This window comes from Lissotriton helveticus, chromosome 3_1 (genome assembly GCF_964261635.1).
Source record: "Lissotriton helveticus chromosome 3_1, aLisHel1.1, whole genome shotgun sequence".
In the NCBI taxonomy this organism is placed as follows: domain Eukaryota; kingdom Metazoa; phylum Chordata; class Amphibia; order Caudata; family Salamandridae; genus Lissotriton; species Lissotriton helveticus.
This window is the reverse complement of record NC_136061.1, coordinates 1,552,841,816-1,552,866,303: the sequence shown is the minus strand read 5'-3', so window position 1 is coordinate 1,552,866,303 and position 24,488 is coordinate 1,552,841,816. Positions and strand designations below refer to the sequence as shown.

General features: G+C 43.2%; 1 protein-coding gene across 3 annotated transcripts in view; it reads left to right on the top strand.

Moving 5' to 3' along the window:
* The window catches only part of DIXDC1 (DIX domain containing 1), a 422,480-nt gene that overhangs the window by 363,533 nt on the left and 34,459 nt on the right, over window positions 1-24,488 (top strand). For all 3 annotated transcript variants that reach the window (XM_078682305.1, XM_078682303.1, XM_078682306.1), the window contains 6 exons: window positions 8,458-8,570; window positions 15,786-15,943; window positions 22,585-22,674; window positions 22,782-22,835; window positions 23,593-23,643; window positions 23,875-23,979. In XM_078682305.1, the coding sequence (XP_078538431.1) occupies window positions 8,458-8,570; window positions 15,786-15,943; window positions 22,585-22,674; window positions 22,782-22,835; window positions 23,593-23,643; window positions 23,875-23,979 (571 nt within the window). The remainder of the gene's footprint in view (window positions 1-8,457; window positions 8,571-15,785; window positions 15,944-22,584; window positions 22,675-22,781; window positions 22,836-23,592; window positions 23,644-23,874; window positions 23,980-24,488) is intronic.

Below are 24,488 nucleotides of genomic sequence, written 5' to 3'. Positions count from 1 at the left end.
AGATAGTTTGGTCAACAGTATCAAAAGTATTGAGTGACAGCTCGCGTAAGTTTCATTTATCCCGTACTACAGTCTCTTAAGAATTTGGGATTTGGAATGGACATGTCTTATTTCAAAGGGTATATGGCAAATTCCCTGTTTAACTGTGGTTCGACTTCTAAATGTATTATATTCAATTCATGTCCTCACATATGTTCTTTTTGCAGTAATTTGTGGGTCAGAGGACGAAGTTACTTTTAGAACAGCTTATAAATTAAGAGCTTCTGTTGTGAAATGCAGATATTTGCTGAGAATTTGTGTTGGCATCATAAGGGTCTCTTGAACCCCATGATATGAACTCAAGACATCTTGGCTGGTCATAGCAGGCGTTTGTGCTTGTGAGGCCTCTTCTCATTCCTCAATGAAGGGTCCATCTATGAAAGTGTGTATTTTTTAGGCTCTTTGTTTCAAATTCTTGATTCTCTTATGTGGCTTTTTCAGATTTTGAAAGTCCATAAAGTTGTCATAGGTTGTTTATTTGTGTTGATTCATCGTATACGGTTAACTAAAAAATGAAACTGTGTATGACGTGCCCAGGGCTCATGTAGGAAACACTCGAACCTGCATTGTTAGTATTTAAAGGCTGCAATTACAAGGTTGCTTTACAAATGTGAAAGTTTTATACACTACAGTTTAGCAGTCTTCGCTACGATAACTCTTTAGTCTTCTATCATACCTCTGGAGGGGAAAATGCATTTGTATAAAAAGTAATGCTCCCTTGTGCCAAGGGAACACTCGATTGCTCTTTCGCATGTCAGATACCTCTTTCCCTAACGTTGATATATATCCACATGTTGTGATTTTATTGAAAATCTGAGTCTGCATTCTAAAGTTACACTAGACTATCTTATTGTGATCAAGCCTGTGGCAGGGATAAGTGGCATTCTTAGATTGTAGAATGTTTAGTCCCATGTAGTGATTTCGCTTCAGTATATTGGATAATGATTGCTTGTCAAACTAATGGACACAGATTGACTAACTCGTAACTTGGTTTAAACTTTAAATTACCATAGCCCCTGCCCTCCATCTGCAAAAAGTCAGAGGGGAAATTCTCCTGATTTTAAATTCTATTACTAGAAATGTACACATTTTACCACAGCGTTTGTATAATTAAATACCAAGTTATTGATGAGATGTCGAGCGTTTTGCACCCAAAAATGAATTCACCCTTGTATTGTATAGATGCCTAAAAGGATTGGTTAATGGAAAGATGGATAAACATCCTGGTTAATGTAACTATGGATACAATATAAAAACGAAGACACCGGTTGATTGTACTGCTCGCTTGTAGCAATGCTGTGTACAATTACAGCAACATAGCTCCCACTTTTCTCTGTTCCCTTCGTGCATAATCCAGCCCAAGAATTTTATTTCAATTCTGGGACAAAAAAATCCCAGTATGCAAAAACAAAAATAAAATCATGGGCAGGACGAGCTACTCACATGCGGCTGGGTGACTTGAGAACTCTGTAGTAAGTGACAGAGTATACTATTCACCTTCATAAATTACTTTTTAATTCTGAATTCATTGAGAAAACAAAGAAATTATCATCTCACGTTAGAAACAAACAGGCGCCATATTAAAAAGAAAACTATTTCCTGCTTAGTACAACAGAAGTTGCAGACCACATTTCTATTTTACTGGAAGTGTTAGAAAGATGGAAAAATCCATGTTGCAAAGAAGGGATTGAATAAATTAATGAATATACGTATGAGGCTGGCTTAGTATATGGTGAAGGAGAACCTGCAAGTAGAGAGGACAGTGTCTATGCCACACGGAGCTCACCAGGAGGCACGAAAGCACAATGCCTACCAAGGCAGGAGGTTCAGGAGTGAGGACGTGACTTTGTCGCTGCAGGTGTGAGGACCAGGCGACACTGAGGAAGACCAGGAGACGTGCACAAGCTGTCCCACATCGGATGTCAGTGTCTAGGTGGTCGATGTCCAGTAGCAGCACGAACAATCCTTGGTAGCTGCAACTAGTGTGGAAAATTAAAAGATGCAAACGTTTGGACCTGCAAGGTTTAAGGGACTTGCCAAGTGCAGGACAGTCCGAGCATGCCAGAGTAAGCAGGGGAGCCCACTGAAGCAAAGGAAAGACCCTCAAGAGGACCCCCAGGCTGTAAATAGCACCAATGTTTCTTGTTAGAGGAGGAAAAGGATTGGGACCCGCCCTCAAAGAAAGATTTTTGGGGACCTTCAGAAGACTCTTTCTTTTCTTTAGATTTCTCCCCACCTTTCTCATAGACCTTAGAAAAATCTTGCTTCTTCTGGTCACCACCCCCCTGAGACTTTTTTCACCCTGGTACAAACCCATTTGTCTCCCTTCTTTTCCAATTCTTGGGAAGAGGCCAGATCTGAGTCTACCAGGTACTGGTGAAGTTGCTGATTGTGACAGTTATTAAGGATGTGCTCCCTCACTAATAAATTGAACAGTCCTTGACATTCATGCACATTACTTCCATTAAGCCACCCTTCCAGAGCCTTAAAAGCACTATACACAAAATCTACCCAGTCTTGAGTGTGTGCCTTCTGTGTGTCTCTAAACGTAACCCTGCATTGTTCAGTGGTTAACCCAACCTCATCTATGAGGGCACTCTTCAAGACTTTGTAATTGTCTGCACCATCTTCCTTTACAGTCAAGAGTTTGTCTCTACCTTTGTTAGCAAAGAGCTACTGGATAGCTGCCCACTGCCCCGAGGAGCCTTCTGAACTTTACAGGCCCTCTCTAAAGCAGTAATCCATTTATGGATGGCATTAACCTCCTGGTAAGAAGGGACTATCCTGCTCAAGTTTCTAATGTCACAATAGTGTTCCCTAACTCTAGGTTCACTAAGGCTGCCATCGTGGAATTCTAATCCTAAATTCTTCCTTGCCCTCTAAACATTTAGGGGCTCTTTGCCTAAGGCCAATTGCTCTTTCTTGTTTCTGAGCTTGGTTCCCTCAAGTTTGAGTTTCTAAAGAGTCCTCCCTTTTGCTAGAGACCCTATTGAAGTGGCAGCGGAGGTTGAATTAACTGAGGAGAACCTGGACCGCCCGTGAGCCCTGTGTACCTTCCCAGGAGGAATAAAGGGGGACCTACCTCGAGGGCCTCCTTCTCTGTCACTAGAACTTTTTTTTACAGTGTTTTATATAGCGCAAACTTGTCCCAAAGGTATTGGGTATCGGAGTGCTTTCCACGAGCACCAGTTGCATTACATGAGGACACATTCATTTTTGTTAGGCACGGGGAAATTAAGTGATTTGCCCAGGATCACAGGATGTTGAGCGTCGTTGCCGAGACTCGAATCCGGTTACCCAGATTTGATGTTGACCGCCCTAGCCATCTCCTCTCCCCTGGAGGACTAGAGTTTCCCAGAAGGGGTCTTTAGACTCCTCCTGGATATGCTCAGAAGCAGGGTCATGGGTGTTGGATACCCCTGGCTCATCTTCTGTAGTATCACCACCCATACCCAAGTTATCCTGCCCATCTGACCTATCAGGATTTTTGGGTCAATCCTGCAGGAGCATCTCCTAAGAGCTGCTCTTTGTTGGGGTTGCTGCCTGTCTTAACTTTCCTAGATTCACACAGGGTCTTGAGTTCCTGAATCTTAAGACCACTGTACCCAGAGGATTGAGCCTCACTTGACTAACCAACCTGAGACATGGTACTAGATGTAGTGTGGTGTAATTCACCTGCCTACCCTAGTGAACTAAACTTCCAAAGATTGGACACAGGGTTGGGCTAAGATCCTTGACAGACAAAACCAATATGGTACAGTAGACCTTACTTTATCAAATTACTTTATATGTGCCTAGCTAGTGATGTTTTTTCATATAACCTTCCCTTATATTAAGGGGTAAAACAATGCAGGTGTTAATCCCAACCTCCGCACATCAATGTAGCTGGCTGGCTTAGTATATGGTGCACACTCTATGGAGTGATGCACCTAGCAATAATCCAGGCAACCCTTATGATGATTTTAGTGATCTTTGATAAGCATAGAAAGCCATCAAAGTGGTAGCTGTGGAGAGCAGCCTTCAGGCTTATCTTGATAGAGTGTAAAGCAGCTTGGTTTACCACATTTAATCAACAGTGTAGATTAGATGAAAAAGAGCCACGCCATGTTTATAAAAATAACTCAATTTATTATGCAACACAATCACTAACCCATTGGTATATCTCCTATCTTGAGCTATCAACAATACGCACAAGAATACGTCAAAATAATCAGGTAAGTAGCAAAAATATAAACTGGTCTCCAGGGGAGACCAATCCATATACTAAGAAATTGGAATGCAAACTACAAGGAAGAATGGGACTTGGACCAGAAGACTCAAAGGAGCAGGGGGACCATGGACCCACCCAAAGTAAGTACCCAGGATCCCCACGGAGGCATTGTGCAAAGTGGAAACACAGCTGTGTGCCCAATTGAAGTCAATGGAGAAGTAGTGGTTGCAGTTTTAAACAAGAAGGACCCTTCCCAGAGAAACCAGAAGAAACCCTTTAGAAGATGGGACGTTGGAGGTCCAGCCCACCCATGGATGCCCCAGGAACCAGGTTACCTGCACCAGGGAAGCCGAGTTCATGGGGTGAAGTGGTGTCCGAACTTGCCATTGATGACAATGGAAGACTTCAAAGAAAATGCCCTTGGAGCAGCGTATAAAGAAGTCTGGTGGAATCCGAGGGTGGATTCTTGAAGAGGAGAAGCTGCAAGCAGAGGGGACAGATTCTATGCAACTCGGAATTGACCAGGAGGTACGGAAGCACAATGTCGAAAGATGTCAGTTTGTTCAGGAGTGAATACGATTACCTTATCTCTGAAGCTGTGAGGAGCAGGCAATGCTGAGGAATTCTAGGAGTTGTGCACAAGCTTTCTCAATTTAGATGTCGGTGTCTAGGTGGTCATGTCCGGGAGCACCAACAAGCCTTGGTAGCGCAACTGCCGTGGAAAGCGAAAAGAGGCAAACTTTGGGACCGACAAGGTCCTAAGGACTCACCAAATGTAGGATAGTCAGACCAGGTCTGAGCAAGCACAGGACCCCGCTGAAGCAAAGGAAGACCCTCAAGAGAACCCCCAGACCAAAGGCACCGTAGTCGCAAGACGACCTCAGGCAGTTCACAAAAGATGGAGATCCACGGTACAAGGGATGCAGTGAGGATGCTGATCTTCAAGGAACGATGTTCTGGAGGCTGGAGCTTCTTGTTACCCGAAGATCTATTGAGTGCAGAGCCAATAAGCCTTGGCAAGAGCAAGTCGAATTAGTGCACAGGGGATTGGTTCCAGCGGCTCCGACAAGGGATACAGTCCTCAAAATTGCAGAGAAGACAGGCCAGACCTCTTGAGAGCTGAAGAGCCACCACCTGTGTTGCTGGGCCTCGGGAAGTCCCTAGGACGATAGGCATAGGAGACTGGTCAGCTTTGTTACTGTGCCTGCAGATGCAGGGGAGTGACACCTTCACTCCAAGGGAGATTACTTTGGATGTCCGTGATACCCACAGGAGAACATAGATGAAGCACAGACACAGGCGAGGCAGAAGGCTTGAAGAATAGCGAGACCAGGAGCAGCAAGAGTCTTCCTTGGTGCAGTATCGGTTCCAGTTGAAGTCCAACAAAGTCCAAGTGTCAAGCAGTCGAAGAGTGTCTTGGTTTCAGAGATGAGTCTTGTTCCATGATGAATCTGAGGACTCACCTGCAGTTTAGCCCTTACGTACCCTGTAAAAAGGGTTGGGACGACTCAGGGGTCCCTCCCAGAGGAGGGGCTGGACAGAGAGAGTGTACTCCCCTGTCCGGTTATGCACCAGAGCGGGAGCTAAGGGTTCCTAAACTGGCACCAAATGTGCCCTTCAATGCAGTCTGGAGGCGCAGGAAAGTGCCTGGACCCCAGCCCAATACACTAAGTCCTGTCTGGGAGGTGGTCTCACCTCCCCATGGCAGGAAACCCATTGTTCTGCCTTCCCCTGCTTGAGCTCAGCTCAGCACCAGGAGGACAGAATTGTGTCTGTGGTCGGCAGCAGCACTAGCTTGTTACCTGGAGTTCTGGGGGTCCCCTAAGGAGCCCCCACAGTACATGGGATCATACTTCCAGCACTGTAATCAGTATTTGGGTATGGTTACAACATGTTTGATACCAATCTTGATCAGTTTTGGTGTAGCCATTAAATAGTTAGACATCTTGTAATGTCCTATTTCCACTATATACTTTAAAATAACTAACCACACTTACAAAGCATGGAGAATCGACTCCAGGGTTTGTAGGGGTGTCCTGCTCATGCAGGGGCACCCACGCACTTGTAACTAAGCACCCTGCCCTCAGGACTGAATAGCCTGGCATAGTGGTGACTTAAAGTTTTTAAGTACAGTGACCTCGATATAAAAAGACATATCTGTAGTGAGAGGTGCAAGCACCATCTCACACAGGCTGCAATATCAGGCCTGTAGTCAGAGTTTAAGTAGACCTTCACGGAAGGCACAATACATGCTGCAGCCCATTGAAGTCCCCTGATGTACCTATGCCCTGGGTACCTCAGTACCATATACTAGGGACTTACAAGGGTACACCAGTAGCCGATTGTGGATGTACCAAAGTACTTACCAAGGTCAATTTAGGGGAGCGGAAACAGTTGCTGGGGTCTTGATTAGTATGATCCCAGTAGACTTCAGTCAAAACACACTGCCACCAGGCAAACAGTGGGGGTAACTGTGCTAGAAAGATCCTACCTTCCTACAATATTCATAACCATATTACATTTATCAATAATTATATAAATGTTTATTTAAATAATTTCGATTAATGGCATACTTTAATTGTGATGAATGTTCTAAATCAGCATTTCTTAACCTTTTGACTTCTGTGGACCCCCCACTTAATCATTACAGGAAGCCAAGGACACCTACTGAATCATTATTGGAACCCTCAGACCCCTACTGAGGGCCTGAATATGAGTTTACCACTAAACTCGCAGTGGCGTCTGGCCACTGCTGCACCATCAGTCTGACCACTGGATTGCAACTTGGGCTGTCGGAAGCTATGGCCCTGCCACAACCGTCGGAGATCAGAGATCCCTGGCGGTGCCGCAGCGGTCTGAGGGTCGAAATATTCTTGGTGGTGCCCTATGGCACTGCCAAACATGTTACAACTTTCCTCACTGCCAGCGGTCTCATGGAGGTTCTTACTCCATGAAACTGCTGGCAGTGTCGAAAGAAAGAGGGGCCAACAGGACCCCTTCTTGGCCATGTGCACGGGAGTGCAAGCAGGGGGCACACGGTGTGCCCCCCTGTGCGCATGCATTCCATTCCTGCACAGCATGGACTACCGTGTAGGAGTGTACTGTCTGTTCCGCGGTGGTGCAGTTTAAGGCTCACATATTGGCTTTTAAACTGCAATGTCGCAGGACCGCTATGCCACCCACCTGCCAGACCATGTTAATATTTGTAATCTGGCAGGTGGCAGCCCTGTTTGGCGGTGTGGGAGTGGGGGGGCGGCGTGGCGGCAGCGTGGTGGCCCACTCTCACACCACCAAACTCTTAATCGGGCCCCGAGTCATTACTGGATTCCAAGGACCCCAGCCTCATAATTTCAATAATTTGAACTGCAAAATAATACACAAACAATACAGAAACAAGCCCTTATCAAAGAAATACACTATTTATTAAATACTTTACTTAAGTCATAAACAAATATAAAAACATTAACATTTTAATTTTAATGAGGAGGTTGGAGCTTTTCTAAATTCAGTTGAGGTCACTCATCGTCCATACTGTATTCTGTTTCATGCAATTGCACGGTTCCTACTCATCAATCTAAGGACACTAGCTTAATTTTTAGATTTCAATTTGAAACTCCTTCAGATTTACAGATCTTCTTCAATTTTTTTATTTTACATTTTGGTTGTTTATATACATTCCATTAATCCGTTAAGGATATTTGTTTTTCTAAGCAGTCGTGGACCCCCTGAATAGGCTTTGCGAACCCAGGTTAAGAACCACTGTTCTAAAACACTACATATATGAATAACGGAAAATGATGGTAAACGCAGAAATAATTGTAAACCCCATAGTTAACAGAATAGCATAGATTAAATTCTGCCCACAATGCTTTGCTTATGCTCCAAGCAGCCGCGGCCCGTGCAGATAAGAATGTGGGGCGGTGGGGCCGGCTGGGGGGAGGGGGGAGATTTCGACATAAGATGACGAGGTAAAATTAAATAAATAATTAATTTTCCCTCGTCATGGTCCATCGAAATCCCGCCCCACCGTTCTTACCTGCACGGGCCACGGCTGCTGCCAAGAGGGATTTGACGCATGGCTTTATTCAGAGGTTGCCTTCAGTTAGTTCATTCAAACTCTCAGAACTTCTAAAATCTATGAATCTAGATTTTTTTAACATCAGGGTTACCACATATGTATAACACTGCGTTGCTTGTTCTTGTTGCAGTCTCACATCATCTAGCCCAGCACACAGCGGGAAAACTGAGTCTGTCACTACACAGCCGGAGAAGCGGGGAGACTTTGCAGCCACTCCTGTAGAAGAAGCGGACTTCGAACTAGGTAGAGTATCTGTTCCCTGAGATAGGAGACTCTTCAGCTGTCAATTGCAACACTGTGGATCTGTCCTGTTCAGCAGATCATGAGGGTTGATTGTGGTGGGAAGAAGTGCCCGCTTCCACCTGTAAGATGCTATCCAAATCACAGTACTAAAAATAAACCATGTTACCAGAAGCTGCCTGTGCATGTAAGAGCTGTGGGGCGATGAGGGGGGTGGAGTCGACATACGAGGGTAATGTAATTATTTATTTCATTTTCCCTCCTCATCCTCTGTTGAATCCCCCCTACACTGCCCCACCTGTCTTACCTGCATTGGCCGATCCTGCATGTTAGGAACCACGAGTATACTCCAGGGTGCCGGGGGCACTCAACAGACTGCAAGATATGTCGAAGTTGGGCCGTTAAAGTGCACCCAATTACTCTGCTACAGATTTGTCACACCACGGGGAAGCTATACAATTACAATGTATGTAATATGTGAACAAAACTGGTGTTGTGCAAAGTTCAATAAAAAGAGTTTAAAAATAAATAAAAATAAAAGAAGTGCCAATAGAGCTGCAGTAATACCTTTAGAAAGTGGACCTATCTAGAAGAGATTTGTCCATGTTTTTAAAAAACCAAAGCCGGTGTCTTGCAGCCAGGTGTTCTGTACATGACATTTGATACTTGGCAAAGGGGTTATTCAAGAGCTGGTCTGCAACTGAAAAAGTTTGGGGACTGTGACAGGGAGATGGCCACCTGCCATAAGAAAAGTGATAGATTCCTGGTTAGGCCATCCCATGTCTGCTCTAAGGAATGATTTATAGTGAATTCTAAAATGGCACATGAGTCTACTTCACCCCCACCTTAATGCACCCCATCCTCTTCTTACTTTTTGAAGATCCAGATGAGGATACAAAAAATTAATAAATAAAGAAATCTTGGTTTTTACAGCATATTATACCACTCTTATGTCTCTTGCTGTATAAACCGGTGTTGCTTAGTATTGGCCAATTTTTTGGATACTTATTGAATCATTTCAAATACTTATCAGGTATGCACACTTCAATGCAGTTATGATATTTGAGCATTTGTCATTCTACCGTTTGACTTATTTTAACTTTTTCTACTTAAAATATGTTACTATAGTATATATTTCTTCCCTGCCCTCACAATATCTGTGAGAAAAGAAGTAACTTGAGCACTTTTATCTTCCTTGCTGTGGCAGGTACACTTGGCGATGTAACTTTTATTTGAAATATAGTGGGAAATACATTCACTTGTTTGTGATTAGCCACTAAGTTGCGCTTGAGTAGGTGTGCGCCATATTTGCAGTGTATTCCCTAGACCATTCCTAGGACACACCCCTGGGAAAGACCACTGTAAAATGTAAATTTAAAGCTACAACTTCGTAGTCTTCTCATCTGGATATCATTGTTGTAAATTAAGTTCCATATACGTCCAGTCGAAGCATCTGTAAGATTGTGTCTGATAGCTTGAGTTCATAGCCCCAGACAGATGTGAGTTTCAAGATGTGGTACCCATTGTACCTGGTTGATAAACCTGGAGCTTTTTTAAATGTATATTTTGTTAATTTTCAAGGCAATGACATTCACATATATAATCAAACATCAGCCCGTAGGAAACTATATCACAAAATATATACTCAATCTGATAAATAAGGTAAGTATTAAATATACAAATATGCTTAAATATCGAGAGCACATACTTGCACCGTCAAAATGTACCTACACATACAGACTCATAGGCCGTTTAATCATCCCTGTGAAGTTCTTGATATCATTACCGAATGTCTTCAAATATCTGAACATTGTCTTTGTATGAAATCTTTTCCAGTGCAGCCAAATTCAACATCTCTTGTTGGGGAATTCACATTCGTTTACCTGCTCTTTATGGCCAATAACTTACCTGTCATCAAACGTCTTTTAAAGCAAGTGATACCTCTGGCACAATAAAAGTGCATAACATAACCAGCAAAAAAAAATCAGAATCAGAATCTTACTATGCAGTATAATTGGATGCAAAAGAGTTTCACCCTCCAACAGTAAATGAATGATTGCTTCAATTCTAATAGGCCCAGTAAGCAGCATGTATTTTACAATTAGGACAAGTTCACATTTTTATTGTGATTATTATTACACAAGATTTACTCAGATCGTGATTGATGGGTCTCATCCATCTCATGTAATTTTATTTTCCCACACTGACACTTTTTTCGCATAATTTCTCCTGCCGGAGAGTGGTTCGAGAAGAACGTGTCTTGTGGGAAATGTGACACTGGTTGTGTGCTCTGGGAGCAGTTGCTGTTCGACCAACGTTCCCTACCTTACTTTAGAAACTACAAACAAACCACATTGACAGTTTCTCGCGTGATTTTTGTATGCGATGGCACAAGATGACAAAAAGGAAGAATATTGCTTATTCTACAGCCACCACATCATGTCGATTTCAAACTGAGAGAAAACCTTCTGTATCCAAATTTCACACACAAAAACGTTGTGACATTGCTTTAACCAAAGTTTTTTCTCTGTGCATTTTAATGTTTAATGCTGTTAATAAGCCTAAATATCGTGGGATGTGCACGAAACTCCCATCTGAACTCCGAATCTTTGTTTATTTCTGGGTTTGTTTTACAAAGTTGATGATATGAAGCTTCATTCATACAGAAATGTCCCGTGGTTTTGATGCTTTAGTCCACAAATGTATACCGAGTTAGCTCTGTTTAATAAATAAACTATACGAGATATGTGGTGTAACTGCTTTTGGTACACATAAGCTTCTAGATGATGGTGTTGTCTTGTGTAGGTCTCGGACAAGGAGCTCCTGTTTAGACAGTTTGGATTCCAAATCTAAACATTGTGTGATCTTAGTGACAGAAGGGAGTAAAAGATTTTGACTTGTTGAGTATTTGTAGAGAGTTGGGGCTTTGTAACATTTATACTGTGATGGCAATGTTACACGTAAAATTCAATTTTGTGTTATATTGTAAATAGAGGCACATTCAGTATATAATAGAAAGCGAATGTGTTAGTAAATATTACAAGTAAATTGAGTTGTGACACCCCCGCTTAATAATAAACACACCTATGCCTTCTGCCACCTACTTTCACACCACTCACCCTCTAAATAATTTCTGCTCACTTCAGAAAAGTAGGCGGACACAATAAACTCCTTTATGTGCTCTGCTTGGCCCTACCTCCTGATAATTGAAAACCCCGACTTAAGGTAGTTTACCCTTAATGCCAGCCGTGTGATTGCCCTTTCTGACCAGTCTTTGCACTCTATTTTATCGAGAGCAGCAGAAAGGAAAATAAAGGCTAAAAGTCTTGGAATTGACTGGGATCATAACAGCTGCAAAGGAATGATGATAATCTGGGTCCCATGAAGGGCTTAGGCCCAGTTTCATTACCACACAGGTTTCTCCCATGGGTTTCTGAAGCGTCTTAGTGTACTGCTAGGACGTATTCCTTGAAGGACAAAATGGCATTAATTCCTCTGTTCTAATAGACCAGCGTTTTCATCTTTTATACTATGCCTTCCATTAAGCGTTCATTAATTGTTATTTATTTGAAGGGGGAAAATTTTCATATTTTGCTCTAGAGCAGATGGCAGAATTCCAGCGGTACATCTAGGGGAAGAACGCCTAAAGGATGGTCAGGAAGTGAGAAGGGTACTATCCTAAATAAGAATTAAAGTGAATGGCGATTTGAACGTTACCATATAGTGCCTTAATAAGTTAGAAGCTAGCCAGAACCTACTGGCTTACTTCCAAATTGCTGATCCTGGTACTTCTCTTCGAAATGGTGGCCACGTGGTAACCTCAGCTTCTTCTAACTTTGGGTTTCCTGGATGCAATTTTATCAGTATTATGTCATCCCAGACAAACCTGAATATATGAATACATTTCACCAGAAAGCACAACAGAGAAAAGCTGTTTCAGAGAACAGTTGTTACAGAAAATGATCTTTACAGAGGAAAGGTGCTATAAAGAAAAGTTGTTACAGGGAAATACAGTTGTAGAGAAAGTAGCCGATATTCTAGTAAGCTTTTTCAGTATTATAAAATGTGACATACAGCCTTGATAATTAGTTCTGATGTCACCAGCTGGCCAGAAACAGCTTTCCGTTTGCGGTTATTCAGAATTAAAAAATTATTTTCAGAATGCGACTCCTCCATGATCTAATTGCACCTTATGTTCCAGAATCTGTGTAGTCTATCAGGAAGTCAGTAATGTGCCCTGAACGGCTCAGAAGCGATTTTCACCCAAGCAGATCTTCCAAAATTAGAGGCATTTCCTGCTGGTTTCAGTGCAACACTGAGTTCCACAGGAAATCTCCCACGACTGAAAGTGGATTGTATGCTGCTGATTTGTTGTGGCTGCTTATTACCACAAGAGAACGAAAGACCAAGGGTTATTATGCATAGGAAGGAAATATTATTTTTATCTGGTCTCAGCCAAGATCTTTGATAAAGTCTACTTACACTCCTGTGATGCATATGTGCTCCCCTTACGTGATTCTAAGTCTGGGAACTCCTTAAAGCTGGAATATGTTATACTCATTTGCAACTCTAGCATTTTAATGTACTCTTGCAGCTGTGAGTTTTATGGCATGGAATGGATGTAGCTGACAGAGTACGCACAGTACAGATTCTGTAATCAGCCAATGTGCCGACTCTATTCTTTTGCCCTGTTCTGCTCCATGGCTGGTCACGGCGCCTTTTCTGCTCCAGCCTATATAGTACAGCTTGTAAGCCTGAATGTTAGAGGCGGCCCCCTGCAGTCTGACCCCAGGCTGCACGTGACCTCAGCTCCTCCCCCGCTCATGACCTTGGCTATTAATGCATGGCTGCCTGCTTTGCCCGCTGGCCGCGCTGTGTAATGAGCCAGTCAGTATGGGAACTAACCACCCATCCCCTTCAGTTAGAGCACCAACCGAAATCAGACATTTTACATTGTTTTTTACTATTCCAGAATTTCTGTTTCATGCTCTCGTTCAAGAACAAAATATGCGGCAATTTATGGCACCGGTGAATAATAGAACGTCCTTTCAAATACATAACATTCAAGACTGTCATTTTTAGTCACACTGTAATTTGTTGTAATTCTTTTCTTAGGGGCTGGTTATTATCGCCAATTATTAAAGTATTATGAATAACATCAAGGCAAAACAAAACCTTACTGCATGCCTATAATGATTAAAAACGTATTTAGCAAATTCGACAATTGTGGGTCTATACAAGTAGATCAAATTGTGTATATGTACACAGAGATCAATTACCCTGTTAATATCACGGCAAACCGCAATTGACCTGAGAAAACTATGGGGCATATTATCAAGGGGGTTTATCTCTGCTTTTTTGGCTTTAAAAGCCAAGAAAGCGGAGATAAAAATATCTCCCTATTACCTAGCTGTCGCTAACACCAGTTAGCGACAGCTAGTAGGAGATAGCGACCATCTTGGGCCCCACTTTGCATGTCAGTGATATTTATCACTAATGACATGCAAAGTGGGCGTGCCAAGATGTTAGCGACTGGAAACAGTCGCTAACATCGCTATCTCCTATTACCAACTTTTGGAGATATTCGCGCTAAGCGCGAATATCTCCAAAAACTAACACCTGCCCTGAGCAGTTCTTAGCCATGTTTTCCAATGGGAGGTGGATAACATGGCTAAGCGCATTAGCTCGGTAATGCATGAATATCGCTGACTTTTCAGCGATATTCATGCATTGCGGCCGTTTTTTATCGCATTTGCGATAAACCTTGATAATAGCAAGGTTTATCTGCGATAATTTCTGACGATGCTTAGCGTTAAAAAATTCGTTGCTAAGCATCGTTAGCGATAAATATCGCTTAACGTTGGTAATATGCCCCTATGTTTTATGCCTCGCAGATTCTAGTCTAGCATCACTTTATAGAAGAAAATAACTGGGTCTAGCCTCACAAGGACTGGTTAGCGTGTTTTTTGGCACTGCATAGATTTTACCTCTTGTGCGCTGGCTGTTGTTACATTCCTTTGTTTATTGCAACTGGCCATGATAAAACTAGGTTGCCATACACCATATATGTAGATCTGCTATTCCCAGTGTAGAGAGAAGGATAGGGCCTCTTTCTTGACCCTGTTGAAGATTTCGACTTCTGTGAGTCATGGTTCCTACTCATTTAAATAGCGGGTATAGCACCTGTATATATATATATATATATATATATATATATATATATATATATATATATATATATATATATATATATATATATATATATATATATATATATATATATATATATATATATATATATATATATATATATATATATATATATATATATATATATATATATATACACACAGGTTCAGCCTCATGTTGTAACGAAAAGGCATTGTTTTTCATTTGCCTTAACTTTTAATCTTGTTGGTGGATTTAAATTTCCATAGTCAGCTAAAATCTGGCATGTCAACTTTCGTGCAGATTTGTATGTATAAGCTTATAAACTTCTTTGTAAGCTTTCGAAAGATACAAACGACATGTGATATTTCAGAAAGGAACTACTTTAGAAGGATGTCCGTGTCTTTTTACTTGTATTCACCCAAAGGATGGATGCAGTGGGGGTAGGTCCCTTGCGAAGAGTTTGCCACGGACCATCATTGAGCAATAAAACCTTTGGTCAACCTTTGCTGTGAAGGGCTGAAGGCTGAGCAAGATGAGGGTTAGGTGGCCATGGAGGGGTGGGTGCAGCGCCTGGCCACTGGCGAGGCACTATTTCCAACCCATATTGTATGTTGAATGTAGAATCTGATGGGACCTTAGGCCTTGCACACAGCCTCCACTGTGTAAGTCCATGGCTGTGAATTGTGGAGGGGTTCAGACCCTGCCCACAGCCCTGTGTATAGTAAGCATAGGTGCTAAGATCTTAACTCCTTAACCACGGCGTAAATTCCGCCGCGGTCCGGGAGTTCTGAAGAGTCGGCGGGCCGCGTTGGCCAACGGACGTGCGCAGCACTAGCCAGGTAGTGCTCGCGATGGCTGTTGGCTGACACGTGCATCGAAGGGGTTAACTTGTGCCCTCACAGCACACGTCTCACCTCTGAACGGCATACACCATTGTGGGGGGTTGTCAGGTGGCCTAGACAGTCCAGGGACTCCTGGACAGTGTTGATATTGAATCCTTCATCTCCTTTGGTGGTTCCATTAACATGTCTTGTTTTGGTGTTCCAGATGAGTCAGACTCCATCTTCCTTCCAGATTGGAAATCCGATTCACCAGTGTCACCAGTGCCGGTCCGCGAGACATCATGGAAAAAACAGCATGTAGAACGACACGACGAGCTGGAGGGGGAGGTGCAGGAGATGAAGAACTCACTCTTTGAACTGCAGGTATCACTTGTTTTCATTTTTATTAATGAATAAGCTAGTCCCACCCTACAATATTTTTCCACAATGCTCATTTCTTTTAATGGTCCTTGTTTTCTTATTGTTTTACCGATGGTCAATTTTTTTCCATCAAAATAGATTTCATAATGCGGTAGGGTTATGGAAAAATTAGAGAAGGAACAACCTAATAAATCTGATAGTAATAATCTTTTTATCCAAAGAGTGTCCTTATCAAATGTAACTGTTTTCGAAGAGGCTGGCACCTGTGTGCTTGTCTAGATCAAAGCTACCTAGGTGTGACCAGGCTGATCCAAATAACAACAATGCAGTAAGTAATGTCTACTTCTCAAAATGTGGAAAACCAAAGGATTAACGCAAGCAGTAGTTTCCAGGTGACAGCAGCGAGATCTTCAGGTTGCTGACTTGGAATTTAACCTGAGTGAGAATAGTAATATTCACTCACTCATCCACCTATATATATATTGCTTTCAGTGAGTTCAACAACCACTCCCGAGACCATCTGTAACCTATCTCTTACTTCTGTCAATGGTGAAACCTTTTACTAGTCTGCCCTGCTGCATTTGTTCCATGGAAAATAGGAGGTTGCACTTGCTGCCTCTTGGGTAGGGTTTGTTGCTCAACCTTCTTTGATTTTAACATGTGGTGCTGAGATATTAGTACAAATCATTTTTAGCTCTCCCATATACAGTTTCATATAGGTCTACAGTTTACGTGTCTTTGCTACTGCCATTCTCACCAGTTCTGTGAGGAAACAAAGCCAGAACTGCTGCTTTCTGCTTTGTACATGTCCTGTGATGGGGAAAGCTTGTGCTGATGCTACCTTAGCTGTACCAGTCATCTGATGGCAGGGAGCTTGCACTGTTTGTGTCCAAGGTGTAACAGTTCTATAAAGAAGGTGTGTTTCCAATACTTATGTACCATTTTATGAAAGAATGACATATTGAATACGGTTGCATAACATGCCTTATGAACCGGGGACTGTTGCACAATATTTGCTTTGAGATGCCAAGGCCTATACGAAGAGACATAACGGGGCAGTATTTGAGCCCTGAAACATATCAGTGGAGAAGATAGTCAGGGGCTGTTGCTCGACCTTCTTGGGTTTAATCTTATGGTAGTGATGCATTAGTAATAACATTTATTTAGCTCACCCATACGCAGTTTTACATAGGTCTTACGGTTTATGAAAGGAAGAATGTAAATATCGAAATAAGGAAATAACTTCACCACAACTATTTTTTTTTTTTTTAGAGTTTTATATAGCGCAAACTAGACCCGAACCGAATATCAGAGCGCTTTACATAGCACCAGTTACGTTACATTATGACACACATTCATTTTTGTTAGGCACGGGGAGATTAAGTGATTTGCCCAGAATCACAGGAAGTTTGGCGTCGTTACCGAGACTCGAACCCAGTTCCTCCAGGTCTGAGGTCGAGCGCCCTAGCCGTTAGGCCAACTCCTCTCCCCTATTGAACCTATAGCTAGGAGATTGTACAACTAGTGAACAGTAGTACTCGCAATACATTAACCATTGATGGAGCATACCACACTAAGCAGATTCATCGCCCTATGGAGGAACATGAATGTGTGATAATTCCTTTGGTGGTTTAGTTGTTTCTACCAGGACTTTTGTGCTTCTTGTGTGTTTGTACTTTTACAGAGAGTGCACAATAGACCTTTAACTCCTCAGTGTACTGCCTGCAGTGGTGTAGATTAGAGTGGCATAGAGGGCATTGGTATAGACTAGAGTGAAGTGGCATAAAATGGAGTAGTGCAGGATGGAGTAGAGTGCAATTGCATAGTGCAAAGTGGAGTGGTGCAGAGTAGAGAACAGTGGCGTGGAGGTGTGCAGAGTTGAGTGGAGTGGCGTCGAGTGGAATATGCATGGTATAGCACACTTCCATTACAAACAACACATCTTCAATTGAAATCACCATTATATTTGCACAGAGGTACAGTTTCACTGATAAAAGTACACAGGGCACAAACAATACAGTATGGAAATGTCATCACCTAGTGAATTGATTGTTTTAAAATATTTGTTTCCACCAGACTTCAGAATTACCAAAAATGTGCTTCATTTGTGCTGTCCTAATTCTGATTTATTCTAATATATCTGCACAGTTCATTTACAGACATTAAAATGCTGTTGGGTCTAGAAACAAAATAAGGGAACCTGCATGATTGTCACTTACATCCTTTCACTTTGAAGTCAGAGAAAGAAGAGAAAGCCTTTAATTTGACCTCTGTCTTTGGATGCACATAAAATGTGACAAGATAGGAAGAAGATTAAAAGGCCTATTTACAGACATTGAGCACTGGTGGACAAATATCAACTCGAGATGAACAGTAAAAAAACAAATAGAGCCAGCTAATAGAAAACAAGCAAATGTGAGTTGCAAACCACAAATACAATGGTACACAACAGCAACAAAGCATTCCCAGGAGAGCTTTCTGAATGTCCCCAAGATGTTGCTAGCAAACTAGACAGTTACGCTGTCTACAGAACCAGACTGGGAAGCAAAACCGGCCCTGGCAAAGTGCTCAGACGGCCCCCCCCCACTGCCCCCCTCTCCCCCCTCCTCCCCCCAACCCCCGGGGGTTGTGGGTGCCGTTGAGCTATTTGCCAGGGCCGTTTTTTTGCCGTTTTTGTTACAGGGCCGATTTTGCAGCTATGCTGCAAAAACGGCCCTGTAACAAAATCGACCCCCACCCATGCGGTGCACCGGGGGATTGCCCGTTGCCTGCTACGGCCAGTCCGGGCCTGGCTGTCTAGTAGGCTTCAACCTAAAAAACAGTCCTTTGTAAACAGCCTTCCCATCTTGCCACCACCAGGGTCATCGACCTTTAACCCCCCCCCCCCAAATGGGATAAGGCCCCACTGAGTTCAGTTTTAACCCAGCTGATTCCTAGATATTAACTTACACATGTAATGCTTTGGCCCGCATCTAAATGGTTTCATATTGTGCAAGAAGAGGTCAGCTCAACTTCAAAGCGTGCCGCTAAATAAACTCACCACTGTAATAAAAGTATTCTGCTGCAAGACACACCTTCTTTGGGATTCCTAACCGTCCTATTACCTGTGCAACAGCCAGTGACTCAGGCTGCCCCAGACATTCTGATTGCTTGCACAGCAGCCAATCAGAATAGATCAAACCCAGCTAGTTGTTCTACCTGATTGAAAGGTCACCAGTCAAATGGCTGGAACAACTGGCAGTTTTAGATAATTTGATTGGCAGTGTTTCAGTTAACCTAAACTGATCTGTATGTGTAAAGCATTTTGGTTGGCTGCTGGTGAGGCAGTGACTGTTATTTTATTTTATGCAGATTTGTAGAGTAGGAGGGAATTCTGGTGCTGAGCAGGTGCGAGTCTAGCCAGACCTAAGGCCTAATGGGCCTATTTCTCTATGAATCATTTTGTAGTGCACTGCGGTGTGTGTAGATTCTGTTGTGTTCACATTTCAATAAACGCCATTGCCTATTACTGCTCCAAAGGGCCTAAAATAAATGTAAAATAGAGAGAAAGAAAGACATAGAGAATAAAATGGACCCCTTGTGGTGCAGTGAGTGGCAGCTGCGGTGGGAGATATAAAGTTTCAGAATCTCAGCGGTTCATTTTAGATTGGTTTTGATCGTTGCTGTTTGAGTGTCTATCCCTGTTCAGATAACAGAGGCAGTCATTTCTGTTGGCTTTCCAGGCAATCGGGCCTACTAGATAAGACAGACCCATTCTGATTGGCTGCTGTTCTACCAGTGCCAGTCAGAATGGCTGAGACAGAAAGCACTGATCGAGCCTCGGGTCCCGCCGCCTCGCTGGCATTCTCAGCTACTGTTTGCATTGTGGGGAGGAGGCGGTTGGCACCCTCGCCCTATTGTGGCAATGTTTTTGTAAGACGTGAACAAAGCCACTGTTGTCTCCAAGTCAAATTCTGCTCGGCCAAAGCCTTGAAGGCAGCCAGGAGGGGCGAACTGAGAGGGTCGGGTGCACAAAGGAGCATAAACCACAATCATGACACGAATGCATTTGCATAATGAAGCACTGGGGCGCGGAAATAGTTCTGCAGCCAAACAAAATCAGATTTGATGCCCAGAGCTCTCCCCACTTGTTAATGGAACCTCACAACTATCTTTTGAAGCGGGATGCTTATAATTTGATTAATTATTCTGTGTTGCAGCCCAACTGAATCCTCATTTGTGGCCTTTTAGATCGGTTAAACATTGTGACTAATTGTTAACCTGACTAAATGGTATTTATTCGGTCTGCCTTGGAAAGAGGAAAAGACGAGTCTGCTGTTCTGTGACTCGAACCTGCAACCTTCAGTTTGAAAACTGTTATCTCACCTAGGGGCTCAACCTTCTGAGCTATCTTAACAGCTAATCTTGTACTTTTCATCCACAATAAGGAGGGGTTTGCACACCATTCACTTCAGAAAACATACCCCCTCGACCCTGGGATAGGTGTTATGTAGGGATGTATATTTGGTACTTCCGATCTTTGGTCCCAGAACTAGTCACATTTTGTTGTCCGTAAACTGAAAGAATTCTACCCGCTGGCGCCTCTGACGGGCTGAGTGAAGTCTTCTGCTGTACTGTGCGACTGAATCTGTATCAGCTAGGACCGGACTGGCTTTTCCCCAGTAGGCCGCCAGAGGGGGGCCGGTTTTGGGCCACTGGGGTCCGTTTTTGTTATCGGGGGCCGGTTTTGGTTCCCAGTCCCGCCCTAGTATCAGCCCTACCTGGCATAAAAGCAGTGCTTAATTTGTAAAATAATAAGTGCCAGGGTCCAGACCCCACTGCAGCTTGCACCATCCAATTCCCTGTCATCACTGCCAAAACAAGTACTAACCATCTCTCTCGCCTGCAAGTGCGACAGTTCAGATTATTCCAGGTCCCAAAAGCTAAAGGTATGGCTGGGGAGGCAGGTATTAGTATAAACAATTGTTGTTCTGCTCATCTCTAAATTAGATGAGTAGCGCCACCATCTGGCAGATTGTCATAAGTGTGGTGATGACAATTAAGTGCTGGTGCCGAGCACCGGAAACCACAGCTCAAATTAAGCACTGTGCCCGACAACAAGGCAACACCAATGGCTCAGAGGGTGAATTCCTGGCAGGGCCTGGGCACGTCGTGGACTAAGAGGGTCATGCCTCTTGTCCTCCTATCTTTCTCTCTCTCTCTGGTATTCTCACCCATCACTCTGGCTCTCGCATGCTCTATTTACACCTCTCTCATATGGTTAACTTCAGGTCTTAAAGCCCAGTTTCTATCCTGTCACTTTTCAAAGATTCCCTCCCTCAAACCCACCCTCTCCTCCTATTCTTCTGCATATGAAAACCTCCATCTTTATGCGTCTATTGCCTGTTCTACCCTTCTTTCTCTCTTTCTCACACACTCTTTCTGCTCCTCTCTCGAGTTCAATAACCCCTTCCTACACAAACTACCCATCCCTCTCTACCTTAGTGTCTATTCTTTGCAGCTCACACCACTGTCTATTCACCATGTCACATAATTCTACTACATAAATACACTACACAACACACAGTTCCACATCTTACAATTCCAATACAACCCACACATAATTCCTATCCACACTCATCCACTACACTCCAAAACAAACCACATAGGTAAAAACAGTATATTTTATAACGCCAATAGCTCTAACTCTCACAAATGTGAGACCGATTGTATTGCAAATCCTTGTTTAGGTAGCTCTCACATAAGGCTTGGCGACATCTGGGGTTTGAAGCCAGACCTAAAACGTTGTAAATACAGGTTTGGGGTAATTTAGAAACTGCAGGACGTCGTGTCGAATCTCTAGTTTGCCACATGTTGAATAGTGCTTCTAATATAGCTGTATACATTGCTGGAAGGGGTCATTTGCAGCAGCCAGCTACAAAAGTCAGGCGCACGTCTGCCCCTCTCTGGAATCTTTCGGAATTGCGTGCATCGTGTGCCCCTCGGCATGCAGTCTCGTCGGTTATTCTTGAGTGCAGCCACTGGGATGAATCATCTTTAAATAGGATCTGTTGTTCCAATTGTGTTTAGTTGTCTGTCCTAAAGAGATTTCCTGGGTGTCTCTGAAAGGACGCGTTCACCCTCCATGCAACCCCAGAATTGGTGTTGCGTCTGCTCAAATCCTTCGATAGTGACGGTTCTGTTGTCCTGATGGTTTTTAGCTGTGTGCCTTTAGGCGGTGCTTTAAATAGAAAAATAGGAGTGCCGGTACTCACTATTTAAAGTACCTGCCTGCCCCCGAGAAGTACCGCTTCTCCCCCATTAAATGTGCTGCAGCAGTTAAGAAGTGCAGGTACTCTCCCTTTTAAATGAAAGCGCAGCTACGTAGTACTAGAGACAGTGCCCCATTTAAAGCCTTGCATTCTGGAGATTTCCCCGGTGTCTCTGAAAGGGCGAGAGAAGGAGAAGGGAGGGCTGGGGCCGAGCCCTACACGGCCTTACAGAGGCTTGGGCCAGTTGTAAAGTTGTTCCTGTTCCCATGATCCCTGGCGGTCCCTGGCGGCCCCTGGCAGCCTGCCCTGTGCCTGGATAGTGTTTCTTATTGTCTCCCTACCTGGACTCAGCCGGTGTTGAGTTTCTTTTGCTCTTTTTTTGTTGTCGCGCAGGCCCTGCTGCTGAGCGGCCGTCTGCCCGGAGAGGAGCAGGTGGGCTCGGTTGCCCGCACCGAGGAAGGGGCGAACGTCGAGGACCAGCTGGTAAGTGTGCCCATCTCCCACCGTCTCTATGCCTTCGTGGGCCTGGCAGCGCGCGCGGGCGTGCGTCACCTCCTCAGACCTGACCTCGCTTCTTGGTTTCTCTGCAGGTGATCGCCAGGAGCCGCCTCGACCAGAGCATGGAGGAGAACCGACACTTGAGGGTAAGCTGAGCTGGATTTCAGACCAGTGCTGCTTTTACATGACGATTCGAGATAGGAGTTTGTTTTCTGCATTACAGCATTGTGAAGTTCTCAGCTCCATTGGTGACAATAATAGCCAATATTAGCCCTCAGTCATAACATTCCAGTGTTATCTGCTAAACATTATTACATTTAAAACATTGTGCCTTGATGCCATGCTCTAAATTACGATAGCACTCTAGATAGAAAGTTGGGAGCTGGCCAGCCACTTAGAATTATTTTTTGCAGGCTGTAGTTATTGTTAAAGTCCCGCAGCCGGAGTCTTCTTTGCTGACAGTTCCTAGTCTGCCTGGGGGGCTGAGAAGATCTGTGTGTGTCATGATAAAGCTACAGCTGTCCCAGCGTGATGATGTATGCAGATGCATGCATCACCACACCCGAGTTCGAGCGTGTCCGGATGTGGTAAATAAAAAATAAAAAATTGCACGAAAGTTTTTGTAGGTTAAGAGGCCACCCCATTTCATTGCAGTATTTCACAGTCACTCGATTTATATGTTATTGTCTATCAATTGATATTTCTCAGACAAACACTTAATATTTTATTTTCTCTCAACTGATATTTCATAGTCACTCAATTACCAATATATTAATAGGTAGTATTTGACTGCCAACCAGTTGATATTACTTGCACATTTCAGTATTTCTCTATTTTGATACCTCTCAATGTATTCTACCAATCAATTTTCAAAGTATTAATTCGATTTTGTTAAATTCACAGAAAGAGCTGCAGAAATCCAAAGAGGACGCCAGAAACCTACAGGGAATAAAGGTAACATATATCCAGTTATGTGGATTTAAGGAAAATGCGATCTTTCAAGTACCTTGACTGAACATCTTAGCATCAGAGCAATGGTGGCATCTTGATTAGGTCTTTATCCCAAGCTACTTAGGAAACGAAATGATAACATTAGATTAAAGTTCGTTATACATGGACCCCTCTCAATTGTGGAATTCATTTAATTAAGGCAAATAACCCTTCGGATATCAATTTCTTTCCCAGGATGCCTTGCAGCAGAGAATGGCTCAGCAAGAAAGTTCTGTTCTCCAGCTCAAGCAGGAACTACTGAGGGCGAACTTGGACAAGGACGAGCTGCGCAGCCAGAATGTAAGTCTGCATCAGTGTATAATGCAAAGCTTTCACGTAGATCTATATATGTACAATGTTTTGTTGCAATCAAATCATACGAATGGCATAATCCCATTGGTTAAAAGCTATCATAATGAGTATGTTAATTATATCAACGTTAGATCTGTCATCTAGAAGTGAGGGGAAACGGTTTAACAAAATAAGCAATATCTCTTATACACAGATACAACTCAGAAATGCATAACATTATAGTACAGGTCAATGTATATAATTATTCTGGTTAAACATTTCGACCATCATTTTACCAGGAGATCTTAGAATCCATTTGAGCCATACCAGACTTAGATTAGCCTTTAACTAACTTGTTGGTGGTCCTACACCTCTACAAAATAGGATTACTGAGACATGCTTTGCTATTATGACGTAGGCAGTAGCGTAGTAATGCAAAATTATGCCCCCCCCTGCAGAATATGAGGAGGGGCCTCCGAGACTCCCATATCTGACAGATATTCATTGGTCTTGGTCTC